Here is a 15,362-nt window from a genome sequence, read left to right as displayed (position 1 = left end):
CTCCTCGCGGTGACCTTGGACCTTGCTGGGGGAGGTGGGGAGTGTGCCTGCTGACGGGCCGTCCAGGGTGCTACGCGGGGGCTCCCGGCACCGGCCCCAGTGCCGCGGCGGAACGGCGGCCGAGCGACAGCGCACGTGGTCAGAAAGATCTCCGGGGCGCAAACAGGCCGTACCCGAGGAGCGGGCCTCATGCCACACGCAAAGAACTGGGTCAGATGGACCCCGCCGGATTAGGTCTTGGAAGGTTTTTCCTCTCCTTCGTGCCTGTTTAAACCCCATCGACTAAAAAGCCGCCGCGCTCTCTAATCCCCCACAGGTAGGGTTTATGGTCCTCGTCCACTCTGAAGATTAGGGTGGCCGGCCGCGCAGCAGTCCGGCGGGGAGAGGGAAGGAGGATTACCCAGTGACGGGCGGCAGCTGGCGGCCGGGGAGAGGCGAGCAGGCGAGCCGACCATCGGGGGTCCTCCCCGCGTGCCCACCATCCCACCCTGCACGCCATCCGCCGCCCTCGGGGACACGCCGAGCGGAGGAGAAAGTGGCCGTGCGCTCAGTGGAGGCCTTCTCTCGGTGAGGCCGGCGAGGCTGACGACAGATGTGGGGACCTGGGCCGAGGCCGGGCCCTCCCACCCAGAACCACAACTAGCAGCGAAGGAAGGGCTCACGTGAGCCGCGAGGGGCTGCTGTTGATTAAGACGGATTCCGTCTCAGAAGCGCGTCTTTTTTTTTTTTCAATTATTTTGCTGCATTTCTTTTAATGCCGACGTTTAATCTGTTCTAATCTCAGTCTTGTTTGTTGGCTCAATCCCCGTATTAGTTGTCTGAAGGGAACCGCGGGCGCCAGCCTCATGCCCGCCCCCCTCTCGCTGACGTGAGGGGTCCTCATTTCAGTGAGGTGCGGCTGTTTCCTTCTGCTGTCGGGTGGGGGGGGGGGGCGGTTGTTTCCTGGAGCGAGCGTGTTGTTCCCGGAACGTCTTTAGGGCAATGCCGGGGCGCCCCTCGCCGGCAGGCTCAGCCAGCCCGCGGCCCCTGGAAGGTCTGGCTCGTTGTCCTGGGTGCCGGGGCGCGTCCTGCGTGTTCGGGCCAGCCCCCCCCACCCCCCCCACCCCGGGCGCAGGGCCGCTCCTTCTGGCTCGGAAGGCGTCTGGGCTCAGGCTCCCTGCCCGCCCGAGCCCGGGGTTCCAGCGGAAGCCCTGGGACGCACCCCACAGGGCTGCCGGTGTGTGTCCCCTCTCTCGCTGCAGGTTTCGAGGGGGACCCACAGGCAGTGCTGCAGAGCATCAGGAGGTACGTTCGCACCTTCTTCGGCTGTAAGGAGTGCGCCGAGCACTTTGAGGAGATGGCGAAAGAGTCCATGGATTCCGTCAGAAGCGCAGACCAGGCGATCCTCTGGCTTTGGAAGAAACATAACTTCGTAAACAACCGCCTGGCAGGTGAGCAGAAGCCACAGCGGCGTGGCCGGTGTGAGTGTGGCTGCGCGCATGGGCCCCCCAGAGCGCGTCCTGCCGCACACGTACTGATGACACCTGACCTCTGCCACCATGCTGGCTGCCCCGGGGATTGCCAAGGGTGACCCCGCCCCTCCAGGCTGCCAGCGTCCTTGGCTCTCCAGACGGTTCTCCCCCTTCTGGGGCTCCTGGGCTGCGTGGAAACGGACACGCCGCCTCCCCCTGGGGTCACCGCCAGGCCCCCGAGGACGTTTGGTGCTGGCAGTCGTGGATCGTGATCACTTGTCAGTAAACGGTTTTTGTGCGATTACAATCTGCTCTCAGACTGGGAGCAAACCCCTCGAAGCAGTTTTGTTCCAAGACCAAATAGGGTGCATATATTTTCTCAGAGTTAAGTAATTCAAACTGTTCCCAAATCAATGGCAGATTAAAATTAGGCTTAAAAATAATTCCACTGACAAATAAATCTTAATAGAGATGAAGAGAAAATTCCACTAAACTATTGGTTTTTGTTTAATCCACCGCATTATAAAACATATTATAACTAAAGCACTAAAGAAAATTGGTTTTTCTTTGCGCTCAGAGCTGACCGCTGTGGCTCCGGTCGTGCGGCCACAGCGCCTCTGTGTTTGCCAGGGTTTGCCCGTGGCCGTCAGCTGCAGGGCAAGGCGTGTCCCCCGCGGCCCAGGTTCAGAGCCCCCACGCCTCTGCGTGTCGGGCCCGCCCCGCTCCAGGAGCCCTGCGCGCCCCCTGAGTCATCGCGTCCCTCCTGGATTCTGTAGCCACCCTCCTCCCCCCCCCCACCCATGCTCCCCGGTCCCACCTCTGGCCTCCGGATTGGGACCCGGGCTCCCTGGAGGCCGCGAGACCTGCCTGGACCTCCCCGGGTCTGTAACGTGAGTGTGTGTTGGTCCCAGGCAGGGCGGCTGGGCCCCCGTGGTCCGCACGCCCTCCCGCCCGTGCCTGTGGGCAGAGGAGAGGGTCTCCGTGGCTTCAGACCCATCAGACGGAGGCATTTCGTCCACGTTTACTTGCAGAAGCACCGGCAGGGCCGCAGGGCGGGGGAATCCGGGAGCCGAGGGCCACTCTTGCTGTGCTCGCGGCCCGTGTGGTCCTCGTGTCCGTCTGGCAGAGGCCCGGGGCCGGCCGACCCGCGGCCTTGCGCGCACGTGTGGCGCTGACACGCGTCCGGGCACCACGCAGGCGTCAGCACGCGGGGCGGGTTCATGTTTATTTACCGTGTGGAGCCCGTGCCGGCCAGAGGGCGCGTGCAGGTAAAGCCGTGCCGCGTGGTTCCGTTTTGTGACCGCACGTTTGCACGTGTGGAGGGGAAGGGCTCGCCCCACTGGTGTTGCGTCTGGAGCAGAACCGGGAGCGGGCTCTGCCAGGTTTTCTGCACACAGGCAGCCAGGTTTCCCTGTCGCGGGCGGGCCTCACGCCCAGAGTCGTTTTTGGAGATCCTCTTGGGGTTTGGGGAGGGTCGGGGGTGGGGGGGGCTGCACACGCCTGAAGCGCCTTGGAGCCGTCTGCACCGCCGGCATCCGGGGCAGGCGTACAGGTGCGGGTGGGACATGCACCGGATCACGTGGGGGCCTCGGGGTCTCGGGGGGACAGAGTAGCTGCGGGCGGGGGCAGGCCTGGCCAGGCGTGGAGCCTTCCCACCATCGTGGGTACCGGGGGGGGGGCCAGGCGCCCGTGCAGGAGTGATGGGAGGTCACGGTGGACGTGGGGGGACGGGGGAAGGGTTCACGGGGCACGGGTCAGGTCATCAGGAGGCACCTCGACTGTCGCTCTCTTTCCCCTCCTAGGCCATCTGAGTGAGGACCCCAAGTTTCCGAAGGTTCCGTGGCCCAGCCCGGACCTCTGCCCAGCCTGCCACGAGGAAGTTAAGGGCCTGCACAGCTGGAACGAGGGTCAGGTGCTCCTGTTTCTGAAGCAGCACTACGGCAGCGGCAACCTCGTGGACACGTACGCCGAGGACCAGGGAGACGCCAGCGACGGAGGCGGCCCGCCCGGGGGCGGGGAGCGCGAGAGGGGCCACGCTTCCCCAGAGAAGCCTCGGGGGGACCAGCGTGCCGAGAGTGCCCGTCCACCCAGCGTGCTGCCTCCCAGAGCCCGCCTGTCCGAGGGGTCACAGCTCGGCCTGGACGGGAGACTCCAGAGCGTGAGCTGGGCTGAGGGCCGCAGGGAGGCAGAGGCGGTCGTGCCCTTCCTCGGGATGGGCTTCTCCAGCCTGGACATGAGCCTCTGCGTCGTGCTGTACGTGGCCTCGTCCCTGTTTCTGATGATGATGTACTTCTTCTTCCGGGTGCGCTCCAAGCGATGGAAGGTCAGGCATCACCGCCCGTCCGTGTAGAACCGAACGGGACCACAGAAGCGCCTTGAGAAACAGCCCCACCGCGCCCCTGCAGCTTTAACGATGACGATCAGGGATTTTATAAACACATCAGACCCGGTTTCATACCAGATAGCGTCTCGGGCCCCAAGTCCTCGTTTAATGAACGGTTTTCCTGCCGAGGACGAGCCGCTGTTTGTGGGGCTGACTGCTGTCCGGGGGTCTTCCCTGGACGCCTCTACAGATCCGACCGCAAAAAGACATCTGTATTTTTACCCTTCTAGATCTGAAAACACGAGTGGGCGTCCAGGCCAAACGGACAGAATTCTTCCCGCCTGCCTTCACCCTGGGTTTCTAGACGCACGTCGCGTTCTGCACCCTGGCTTGGGGTTTGGAGCACAGCCAAGCCCTTCCCTGCACCGGGAGGCCACCGGGCAGTGTCTTGCCACCAGCCGCGGCCGGAGCAGAGAGGGAGCTCGGCCGCCAGCGCACCCCACCCCCGGCCGCCTCTCGAAGCCAGTCGGGTCCTCGGAGATTCGCTTGTGTCTGCGCTTTTCAGCTGCTTGGTTGTTTGTGCCGAAGCCGCTCACAGCCAAAGGGATGACTTCTTCGTCACCCTCGTGCTCTGCAGGCACCTTTTGCTGCAGATGCAGAGTCTGGAGAAAGAGGGAAGGGAAGAGGAGGGTTCGCGGTGTTGCTGTATTGCAAGAACCACCCCCCCAGGCCGCGTGGAGCGGAGGCTGGGGACAGGATGGTCGCAGAGGCAGGGCCTGTGTTAATCTGGTGGCAGGACAGCAAACGGCCCGTCCCATGGCGCCAAGGGCGGAGGGCGTGGGGGACACACTCCTCCGGAGGGGAGTCCGCAGGGGGACGAGCCCCTCACCCTCTGTGTCACATGGGGCGGCGCCTGCAGGATCTGCCGGTGACCTGAGAGGGTAGGACCCGAGGGCCCGGCGAGACGGTGACGCCGGTGGCCCCCCGGGGGTGGCCTGTCCTGTCCTCAGCATCTTTAAGGCCAAATTTCATCCCCCTGAAGCTGTTTTATGAAGGGTCCTGGCACAGGGCCCCGGTGCCCCAGGTTTTGGTGATTGGCTTTTTTACCGTTTGATGATTTTAGCACATTATTCGTCAAACCCAAGTGATTTAGAGGTAAGTTTGCCTCTGAAGACGTCAGCGGACAGAACGGACTGTGCCGTTCTCGTCGAGATCCTTTGTGACTGTCGGTCTGTCCCACAAACTCAGATGTGTCTGTGCTCTCGTGTCCGTGAGGTTCTAGTCTTTCCCACTCTGCCTAGTGTGTGCTCTGTGTTTACTGACCACAGTTGGCCACCGGCCTGTACCTGTTCGGGCACCGCAGGCTGGGGGCGGTGGGCTCTCACGGCCACGGCCTCGAGGCCGGTGGAGCTGGGCCCTCCCTGGGCGGCCATCAGAGCTTGCTTTCTGTTTGACACCTTTTTAACCCCCAGAAGCCTGTGTGTTTCGTACGTGGTCGTGTGCTTGGGTTCCTGAGGACCCCGTATTGTTTCCTTTCATTTAAAAAACCAGGCAGATTTACACACAGAATCCAAGGGGAAACACTTAGCACCGTTAACTAAACTGCCTTTTGGTTCACGTCAGATGCTTTTTCCTGCCGAGTGAGTTTCCTCACGTGGTGTGAACCGGCACCAGGTGGCAGGACGCGACCACTCCCAGAAGCGCCACGAAACCCGTCGGAAAGGCAAGACTGGCTCTAGGGTCCCTCACAACATCGCAGTCGAGGTCACCACCGTTTGAGGGACAAGTCTGAGGCTCCCTGAGGGGCCAGGCTTCCAGTAGTCCGCGGGCAGTCCGGGAGAGGTGGTTTGCCGAGACGGCCCCGGACGCGTGTCCCGCGGGCGCCTCATGTGGCCTGCTCAGAACCGGGCAGTACGTTTAGGCAAGGTTTAAGGTCTGTTTTCTAAAGTTGTAAGTATTGAGACTAATGAATTGACTAGTTCGGTAATTTAAATGGGTATTTATTTTTAATAGAGGGATTTTGATTAAAAAGAAGCTAATTGACATGGAAATGTCTGGAATTTCTTACCTGCAAGGAAAGTGAACGTTTTGTATTTAAGTGAACTATACTGTGCACATTTTTTGAATAAATAAATCTGACATTTGAGAAGATTGTAATTCTTTTGAAACTGTGAGCTCCCTGGAACAGTGATAGGAGTCGGGGTGCAGAAGGGAGCCCTCCTTCCCTTCCGGAGTTTGTGGACCGGACAGCTGAGATTCCAGAGCCTCTTGTACTGAACCAGACGCTGAGGTGGAAGGCGAAAACCGGACGATGAATTACGGATTCTCTTCCTGGGGTTGATCTAGCTGGGAGCCGCCCGCGGGACAGCGGTTTTGGTTCAAGTCACGCGGCAGGCAGATGGACCGAGATGGGACGACAGCTGAGACGCATGTGAATTGCAGGACTTAGGGCACCAGGGGCGCCCCGGTTAAGGGAGCCTCTGAGGAACCCTGGGAGAAGGGAGCCCCCAGGCACCTGTTTGTTGCCTCAGAGCCTGAACTGGTTTGGTTTCTTCTCCTGCCTCTACCTTTTTTTTGGGGGGGGGGGCTGGGGGGTCCCCAGTCACATGTGGCTTCCCAGAGACCTGCTGGCTGCGGTTGCTGCGGATTCACCTTCCCAGCCAGGCCCTGTGGAAGCTGGTAGGTAACCCCCTCCCTGGCACAGGCAGCCCCTGGTGGTGCCAGCTGGGCAGGGCACTGACCGTTCACCACTCCCGGCCTGTGTGGTGCTGGTGTTCGTGTAGATCCCCCACCTGGTGACCCCTTTACAGCCCTGGAGTCCTGAGGAGTGTCTGTGGGGGTCTCTCCGGGTGCTCCTCCTCAGCTGTCCTGGGGGCGTGGGGTGGGGGGCCTGCCAGCAGGAGATCTGGGCGAGAGGTTGTGAAGGCAACAGGTTCCTCAGGCCAGCAGCAACAGCTCATTGCTGAGCCACACGTGGAGCCAGGGACTCATGGGGGCCTGGGCTGGAGGCCAGTGGGGCTGGAGGGGCCACCTGCCGAGTCCTGGACTCTGCCACGCAGGGCAGGGTGGACCGCCCACTCACTTCAAACCCCAAGCCTCTGGGCTGGCCTGGAGCTCAGGGCAGAGCCGGCAGGACAAGCTGCCTGCAGCGGCAAAGGGAGGGGCCGTGGGGAGGGGATAAGCCTGGCTGAGGGACTGAGGGTCCTGGGGGGGGGGGGCGGTGGGGGTGTGGCCTGGAGCCAGAGGAGAGGAAGTGGGTAAGGAGGAATCTGGGGGAGGGTGGGGAAGCTGGTGGAGAGACCAGAGACCTAGGGAGGTGGGGAAGTGAGGAGGAGGGGCTGGGTTAAAGGCAAGCAGAGTGGGGGTAGGGGGTGGGGGACAAGGGCCTGGGGAGGTAGGGAAATGGGCAGGGCAGGGGGGAGGTTGGTGCAAGGACAGAGGACCTAGGGAGGTGGGATGGTGGGGAGGAGGGCTGGGGGAAGAGGGTGGTGGGCGGAGTTAGAGGACGTGGGGAGGGGTGGGGGACAGGGGGCCTGGGGAGGTGGGGAGGTGGGGAGGTGGGCAGCCGCGCGCCTCCTTCAGCACCGCGGACAGCGCCCGGGGGCCCAGAGTCTCCCGCCTGGCCACACCGCGCACCACAGGCTCGCCGTTCCGAGGCTCCCGGGACCTTGGGGAGCTCCGAGCCCTCCCCCGGGGTGGCAGAGGAGGAGGGAGGAGGGCTGCCCGGGGCCACTCGGGCCTCATCTTCGGCCTGGTGGTCGCCATGCTGCTGGAAACCGAGCTGGGTAGAGACAGAGATCGGCCCGGGGCCCCCGGGGCCGCTGCCGTCTGCACCTTCGGTGGGACTCGGGGTAAGGACCCCCGTGAGCCCCTTGGCCTCCAGCCCGAGCAAGAGCACCCACAAGGGGAGGAACGGCAAGGGTGGCAGAGCCAGGCGGAGGGACAGCGGGGAGGAAGGGGCCCAGGACAGCAGAGAACAGAAGGGGCCCTGCAGGCGCTGCTGGGGCGGAAGGGATAGGGCAGAGTGAGGGGGCGCCAATTTCCTCCAGACTCCACGCCCCTCAGCTGTCCCACACAGACCTCCTAACCGCCCAACAGTGCAGAACTGGGACCCCTGGGCTGGATCTCCCGCCTGAACCACCCTCCCTAAGGGCCACTAGATTGCCATGGACGTTGTGAAATAATGGAGGCATTGCCGGCTGGCTGGCCAGATGCTGAGCGTGTGGGGCCGCCGCCACCTCCCGGACCCGCTGTCTGCTTGCCCCTTCCCCCCTCGAACCACACTCGGTCCCTCTAGGCAGGCCTCTGCAAGCAGCTGACACTCAACAGGCGACACCCCAGCACACCCAGCACCCACTCGGCTCCCCAGCGTGTGCACCCTTGCCCTGTCCTCTGGGTAACAAGTGTCATATGAGCCTTCGCTCAAAACCGTGAGACTTCGGGTCTGCTGGGATCTGGGAGGCGCTGTGTCCTGCCCACATCCTTCCAGGCTGGTCCCCTTGTTGAAGCGCACAGACCCGGCAACTGGAGGCCAGGAGAAGGAGCGTAGGACTGCCCACTCTCAGTCCCAGGTGGAGGGACCTGAAGGCTGGCATAAACCCCGCGCTCCCCAGCACTGCCTGGGGTGCCTGCCCTCACCAGCCCCAGCCCACAATGGCCCCACACTGCTGTGTCTTAATTATTGGACCGGTGGCAGGATATTGGAAAGTTAAGTGTGGGACCTGCATTCTGGGCAAGCTGGGGCGCTGTGGGTGAGGAGGAAAGTGAGGGCGGACCCCGACTTTCCCAGCTCTGTCCTTCCTGACCTGAGTCTTGGCCGCGTGTCCAGGCCGAGGACACCGGGTGTATCTGCCGGGAATCGCCCTTCTTCTCTGCGCCCATTCTGGTGGCGGTTCTCAGGGTGGGGCTCAGAAGCTGGTCAGAGCGGGGAGGTCTGAGGTCCTGTCTGGCTCCTGGTGGCTTGGCTGAGAGCCTTTTGGCGCCACACTCGTCCTCGCTGGGTCTCGGGTCGCGTTCTTGCCGACCAGACGTTGTCACCAAGCCTCCCAGCCCCGTCTCTCAAGCGGCTGTAGGACTCGGCTCCTTCCGGGACCGCCCTCCCCGGACCCCGAGCCTACCCGCGAGCGTGCACGCCGGAGCCCAGGCCTCAGCCCGCGGCTCCGGGCAGGTTAGCTGCGGGACCGGGGCAAGCGCCCGCGGGCAGCCCTGGCCCGGCTCCTCCCGTGACTGTCCCCGCCTTCGGGACGGGCACTCGGGGGGCGCCCGGGCACCCGGAGTCCCCGCGCAAAGGCGCGCAGAGCCGGCGGACGGCTGGGGCGCGTCTCAGCGACCCCCCCACCCCGGCCCCGCCCCGCGTCGCGGCCCCGCCCCCCGGCCGCTCCGCCCTCCGCGCGGCCTGAGGCTCCGGGCCCCAGGGCGGCCCGCGGGCGCGGCGCCCAGCAGCGCGGGGAACAGCTCGGACACCAGCCTGGGGCCACCGAAGCCGTGGCCTCGCCGGGCCCCGGGAAAGTTCGGGGCGGGAGAGCAGCGGCGCCAGGAGACGGGTCCCATGGAGGCGCGCGGGGAGCTGGGCCCCGGCCGCGAGTCGGCGGGCGGCGACCTGCTGCTGGCGCTGCTGGCGCGGAGAGAGGACCTGCGCCGAGGTGGGTGCCCAGGCGGAGCGGCCGCCGCGGGGACAGCCGGGGGTCCTCGCTCCTTTCCGGGCCTGGCCACGGAGGTGGCGGCAGACAGGGGACGGGGGAGGCCATGGGTGCAAGGGCCCCAGCAGCGAGTTAGCGTCGGGGCCCCTGGAGCTGTGTTGTCGGCTGCGTGGTCGCAGCGCGGCTCTGCTCAGGCCGGAGAGTCCGTGGGGTCCCAGGACCGATTGAGCAAACCCTCTCCCTTATCAGGAGAGTAAATGGATAGAACCGCGCAGCTCAATGACCACGGGGCAAGAGGATCCCCGAGAGGGCGGACCCCACCCAGACCCTCCACACTTTCGGGGAGGGGTGGGAGAAAGAGAGGCAGAGGCAGGGGCCAGGGGGTAGAGCTGGAGCCCGCTGGCAGGTCGCTCCTGGCGGGGATCTTGTCTGCACCCATACGCACCTGCTGACTGGCCGGCTCCAGACGGTTCTCAGGACCCGTCTACAGGAAAGACCCAGCTTCCCGGTCCAGCTTCCCGGTGGCACCAGCCTTGCCCCCCGCTCCCCTGTGCACTGCTTCCAGAGGAGGGCCATCGGCAAACGTTCTCCGGCCCGGGAGACCACGGGAAGGAGACGGAGGCGGGCCTGGGCCGGCGGGGAGTGGCAGGGACCGAGCAGGTGGGAAACAGGTTACATCCAGGCTGGGGGTGGGGTGGGGGGGAGGCTCATCCGTCCCCTACTTATTTATTTATTTATTTTTCCGACGGTTCCTGGGAGGGGTTGGCCGCAGGGGCTGGGAGGAAGGGGTGGGAGGGCGGAGGGAGAGGGAGGGAGGGGAGGCGGGCTCCGAACGCGATCGCTCAGGAGAGCTGGCCGGGAGCGGGCGGCCGGGCCGAGGCTCCGCTGGGCCCCGCGGGTGCTGAGGGTAGGAGACCCCGCCGAGGCTGGAGCCGCCATGCAGCGTAAGGCCGGGGTCGCAAGTCTTGGCGGGGAGCGCGAGGGGCGCGCGGCGGGAGCGGCTTTTGCAGGACGCGGGGCCGGGCTGGAGGGGGGCGGGGGGCGGGCGAGCTCGGCCGGGCGCTGTCCGGGCCGCGGTGCTGAATCCGCGCGGCGCGGGCCCGACCGGCCACCAGCTGTAGGCCGGCTGCCCTGGCGGCCCGCGAGGGGGGCCCGGGACGCGCGGCGGATGCCCGCGCTCCTGCACCTGGGGCCGCGGTTTGGCCCGACGCGGGATCGCGTCCGTTTGGAGTTTCCCGTCGCTGCGGACGGAGGTCGATCCCGTTCTTTCAGGAGGGAGGCCCTTCTCTGGTCCCCCACGCACTGCGGGCCGGCCTGGAGCGGGAGGGGCCGGCGGCTGGCCAGGAGGGCACCGCGAGGTGGGCACGGTGTTTGCACTGGTTCCAGTCCTGCCGCTGGCTCTCCTCTTCGGAAGACCTTTTCTAAATCAACGGGGACACTCAGCCCACGGGCACCCTGCAAAGCCCCTTATGGGCCAGTGGCTCCCAGAGGCCACTCCAGAGTTTCCCCAGCCTGGCTCCCCCAGAGGCCCGCAGTCCCGGGGCAGCAAGACCAGGTGTTCCAGCAACTCTTGCCAGGCACCGGCAATTGAGTCTGGTGACCAGGATGCATTTGTCCAGCCCATGCATAAGTACCCCCCAGGGTTCCCAAAGATGACAAGGACACCAGTGTTCACGTTGGTGCCTGCAGACAGGGCCACGGGGCTGGGTGGCCACGCTTAAACAAGCAATCTCCAGCTGCAATGATATTTAATTGTGCAAAATAATGATGGGGGTTGGGTGGTGGGTGCCCCACGACCATGCCTTGCCTCCTGGTGACGGAGAGAGCCCCTAGGGCGGGATTTTCATTTGAGCTCAACGTGCACCCTCCGTGCTAACTGGGAACACTTTGCAATCGACGGTGTCTGGCCTAACGGGGCAGCCTGGGCCCCTTCCTGCTCAAGGGCACACTTCTAAACCGTTTTCAGTTTCCCCCAATTTTAACCGTGGGCCCGGCTCTGGACTTCGGTGCTGGGCACTCGCTACGCTTGGCAGGCCAAGCAGCCACTCGTGCCAGCTGGGGAAGAGGGGTTGCGGGGAAGGGGGTGTCCCTTGGCAGCCCCGGCCGGCCCCGGAGGCTGGAGCGGGAAGGTGACTTCCATGCTCCCTCTCCGGGCGGCACCCCTGACCGTGGCGGCTCCTCGGCCTGCAGAGATCCCGCTGTGTGCCGGCTGTGACCAGCACATCCTGGACCGCTTCATCCTCAAGGCGCTGGACCGCCACTGGCACAGCAAGTGTCTGAGGTGCAGCGACTGCCACGCGCCCCTGGCCGAGCGCTGCTTCAGCCGCGGAGAGAGCGTCTACTGCAAGGACGACTTCTTCAAGTGAGTGCGGCCGAGCCCCGGCGGGGAGGGCAGGGGGGAAGTCTGCTCCCGCCAAGCCGGCCCCTCCCGCCACCCATGTGGGGAGGGGGCAGGGGCAGGGGTTGGGGCAGCTCCACCGCAGCCCCGGCCTGCGAGGCCGGGCGCCTAATTTTTCCTAGGTAATTAATTTTGTAAATCATGGGAACAGTCGTTCAAAAGATAACCCCGGTTTGCAGAACTTGATTGGATTTACTCCCTCTTAACTCTGGTCTTGTTTTTGTCCTTAATGCTCGGGAGGGGGTGCTTTCCAGGCACAAGCCTCGGGGGTCTAAGGGACCTGGCCCACGGATCCAGCTTCCTGACCCGGCCCCCAGGGCCCCTGGGTCCCTTCTCGGTATTCTGTGCGGCTCTGCCGAGGCTGCCGGGCCGGTGATTTAGAGGCAGGGCCGGGGTGAGCCTCCCTCCTGAACCGCCCAGCGCGGCGCCCCGCTCGCCGCTCTCCAACCCGCTCCGGGCGAAGGAGCCGCCAAACGCCGCGCTGAGCCGCGCCCTGTGCGTCCCGCAGGCGGTTCGGGACCAAGTGCGCCGCGTGCCAGCTGGGCATCCCGCCCACGCAGGTGGTGCGCCGCGCCCAGGATTTCGTGTACCACCTGCACTGCTTCGCCTGCGTCGTGTGCAAGCGGCAGCTGGCCACGGGCGACGAGTTCTACCTCATGGAAGACAGCCGGCTCGTGTGCAAGGCGGATTACGAGACGGCCAAGCAGCGCGGTCAGTGGGCGGGTCCACCCACCCTCCTGTCCCCGTCTGCAAAAGGAGGCTGGCGCCCGTCGGGTCGGGGCGCGGAGGGATCCCCACGTCCAGCGCCCGCCGAAGTGCGCTCGCTCGGGGACGCGAACTTAAGCGCCTTCCCTGCAGGCCTGGGGTGGGGACTGGGGCTGGAGCCGGGTGGGGACAGTTCGCAGAGCGGCCGGGGTCTCGGCGGCCTCTTCACTCGCGGGCGCAGGGAGGCTGGTCTGGCTTGGGTGGATTATCACCCCTGGTCTGAGTTATCGCCCCGAACCCTTGACCGCGAGGATCCGGCCTTACCCACAGCCTCGGAACAAAGAGCCACCGGGAGGAGGGGAGGTGGGAGGCGCGGGCGGGCGGGGGCCGCGCGTTCCTCCCGGCGGCCCAGGTCGCGGCGCAGCCGCCCCTCCGCGCGGGCCCAGACGCGCGCCAGGCGCGTCTTCCCCGGGGTCCCCGCGCCCGGCGGGGTCGGGGGGTGGGTGGTGCGTCGGGCGGCCGAGGCGCCCGGCCTCACCCCAAGCCCTCGCGGTGCAGAGGCGGAGGCCACGGCCAAGCGGCCGCGCACGACCATCACGGCCAAGCAGCTGGAGACGCTGAAGAGCGCCTACAACACGTCGCCCAAGCCCGCGCGCCACGTGCGCGAGCAGCTCTCGTCGGAGACCGGCCTGGACATGCGCGTCGTGCAGGTCAGCGCCCCGCGCCCGGCCGCGCCCCCACCCCCTCCGCTCCCCGCCGCCAGGCCGCTCGTCACCCCCACCCCGCCCCCGCCCCGCAGGTGTGGTTCCAGAACCGCCGCGCCAAGGAAAAGCGACTCAAGAAGGACGCCGGCCGGCAGCGCTGGGGCCAGTACTTCCGCAACATGAAGCGCGCCCGCGGCGGCTCCAAGTCCGACAAGGACAGCGTCCAGGAGGAGGGGCAGGACAGCGACGCCGACGTCTCCTTCACCGGTAACGGCGGGGCGCCGGAGCCCCCGCATCCCCGGGAGCCGCAGCCCGGGAGTCCCGCGGCACCTGGGCCCATTGGGCGCCCGGAGCCCGCAAACTGAACTTCCTCGCTAGGGGACCGTTGATGGACCCTGGCCCCCACCGTCCCCCAGCCGTGGGGTTTGGCCCCTGGGGCGCTGCTCAGCTGCTGCCCTGGGGGTGGACAGCCCCCGTGGGCCACGTGTCCCGCAGCAGGCTTTCTCATGGGGAAAGGGTCCAGGCCAACCCTCTGGTTCCTGGCCCTTGCGATGATTTTTTTAGGGAAGTGGGCAGCACAGTTCTGGGGTAAGTGATGAAAAGTCTTGGCTGTTTGGAGAGGGGGGAGCCCACCCTCCTCTGTGGGGTCTGATTGTCTCAGTCTCGGTGCCAGGGAGACCTCTTTCTTACCCCTTGATGCCCGTCCTCAGACAGTTTCTGCAAGAGATTCTCTGGCTGCACTGTGACCTTGGGCAATGAGTCACGCTGCCTCTCTGAGCCTCAGTTGAGCTGTCTGCAAAATGGGATTAGTGGACTTTGTGCTACCTTTCCCAAAGCCGTCTGGGGACTGTCCTGCAGCTCTGGGTTTTGACTGGTTTTGCTCCCCCCAGGGGATCCCACCGTTCCTCAGATGCTGGGTGGGATTGAGCTGCACAAGCCCCGGGGCCGAGGGCAGCGGGAGTTCTAAGTGCAGAAGAGGCGGGCCGGCCACTGCTGGGGGAGGGGCACTGAGGGCAGGAGGGGGAGGAGGGCGGGCCCTGAGCTGCACAATCCACTTCCGTTGCAGATGAGCCGTCCATGGCCGAGATGGGCCCTGCCAGCGGCCTCTACAGCAGCCTGGGGGAGCCCACCCCAGCCCTGGGCAGGCCCGCGGGAGCCCCGGGCAGCTTCCCGCTGGAGCACGGAGGCCTGGCCGGCCCGGAGCAGTACCGCGAGCTGCGGCCCGGCAGCCCTTACGGTGTCCCCCCGTCCCCAGCTGCCTTGCAGAGCCTCCCTGGACCCCAACCCCTTCTCTCCAGCTTAGTCTACCCAGATGCCGGCTTGGGCCTGGTGCCCGCAGGGGCCCCAGGTGGGCCCCCGCCCATGAGGGTGCTGGCAGGAAACGGACCCAGCTCTGACCTGTCCACGGGGAGCAGCGGGGGCTACCCCGACTTCCCTGCCAGCCCTGCCTCCTGGCTGGACGAGGTGGACCACGCTCAGTTCTGACCGAGGCCCCCGGCTCCCCCGAGCGCCGGCCATGAGGGGTGAGGGCTGCGGTGCCGCCCCACCCCCCACCCCCGGCTGGGTGGCCTGGAGCCGCACGGCCCTCCTTTCCCGAAGTCCTGGACCTCCGCGGGATGCAGGTGCCACTGGCAGCAGTGGGGGACAGGATGAGGGCCTCGAGAGAGGGCCACACCCCGCAGCCCCTCCCTCGGGCGCAGAGGGCGTCCTCCTCCCTGGACACGGGGCCGGCCCGCCCGCGGCCGCCCAGCGAGCCTTGTTTTGTAAGCAGATTCCTCCCTTTATGGACCAATTAACTGGACGCTTGCTGTTTCTAGAGCCGAACCATCACCCGCCCAGGCTGGGCCTTCACTCCGGGCCTCGCTCCACACCGTCCTCAGGCGGGAAGATGCTTCTGTTTCTAAAATCAAGAAAATAGCACGAACCGTGCTTTTATTTCCCAAGCTCCATCTGCCTGAGCTGTGTAGCCCCGCGTGAGGTCGGAGATGGGTCGGTCTCCTCTCTCCAGGCAGGCGGTGGCCGAGGGGGGGGCCACGCCTGTGTCCTTCCTGGTCCCTCCGGGAGCCTCCCTGACCCCAGCCCCCACCTTCCCAGGACCCTCCTCTCCCCTCTTCCCTGGGGCTGCTGGCTCTGGATCTTTCT

General features: G+C 65.6%; 2 protein-coding genes across 3 annotated transcripts in view; both read left to right on the top strand.

Moving 5' to 3' along the window:
* Positions 1-5,920, top strand: part of QSOX2 (quiescin sulfhydryl oxidase 2) — a gene marked incomplete at its 5' end in the record, with an annotated part of 30,313 nt that extends 24,393 nt beyond the window's left edge. Inside the window, 2 exons of the mRNA XM_030292869.1 lie at positions 1,242-1,430; positions 3,254-5,920. Coding sequence (XP_030148729.1) covers positions 1,242-1,430; positions 3,254-3,801 — 737 coding nt within the window. The remainder of the gene's footprint in view (positions 1-1,241; positions 1,431-3,253) is intronic.
* A 1,617-nt stretch (positions 5,921-7,537) lies between these two features.
* On the top strand, positions 7,538-14,847 carry LHX3 (LIM homeobox 3). Of its 2 annotated transcripts, none has more exons than XM_030293821.1 (6): positions 7,538-7,625; positions 11,604-11,775; positions 12,320-12,522; positions 13,075-13,226; positions 13,316-13,487; positions 14,287-14,847. In XM_030293821.1, exons 1-6 carry the CDS (start codon positions 7,538-7,540, stop codon positions 14,703-14,705), a joined length of 1,206 nt encoding a protein of 401 aa, XP_030149681.1. In that variant the 3' UTR covers positions 14,706-14,847. The 2 variants fall into 2 exon arrangements, with proteins under 2 accessions (XP_030149681.1, XP_030149680.1); XM_030293820.1 differs by lacking the exon at positions 7,538-7,625 and adding an exon at positions 9,323-9,416.
* The last annotated feature ends 515 nt before the right edge of the window (positions 14,848-15,362 follow it).

Source organism: Lynx canadensis, chromosome D4 (assembly GCF_007474595.2).
Source record: "Lynx canadensis isolate LIC74 chromosome D4, mLynCan4.pri.v2, whole genome shotgun sequence".
NCBI classification, from domain to species: Eukaryota; Metazoa; Chordata; class Mammalia; order Carnivora; family Felidae; genus Lynx; species Lynx canadensis.
Note: the sequence above shows the minus strand (reverse complement) of the source record. Positions and strands in the feature narration are given on the sequence as shown.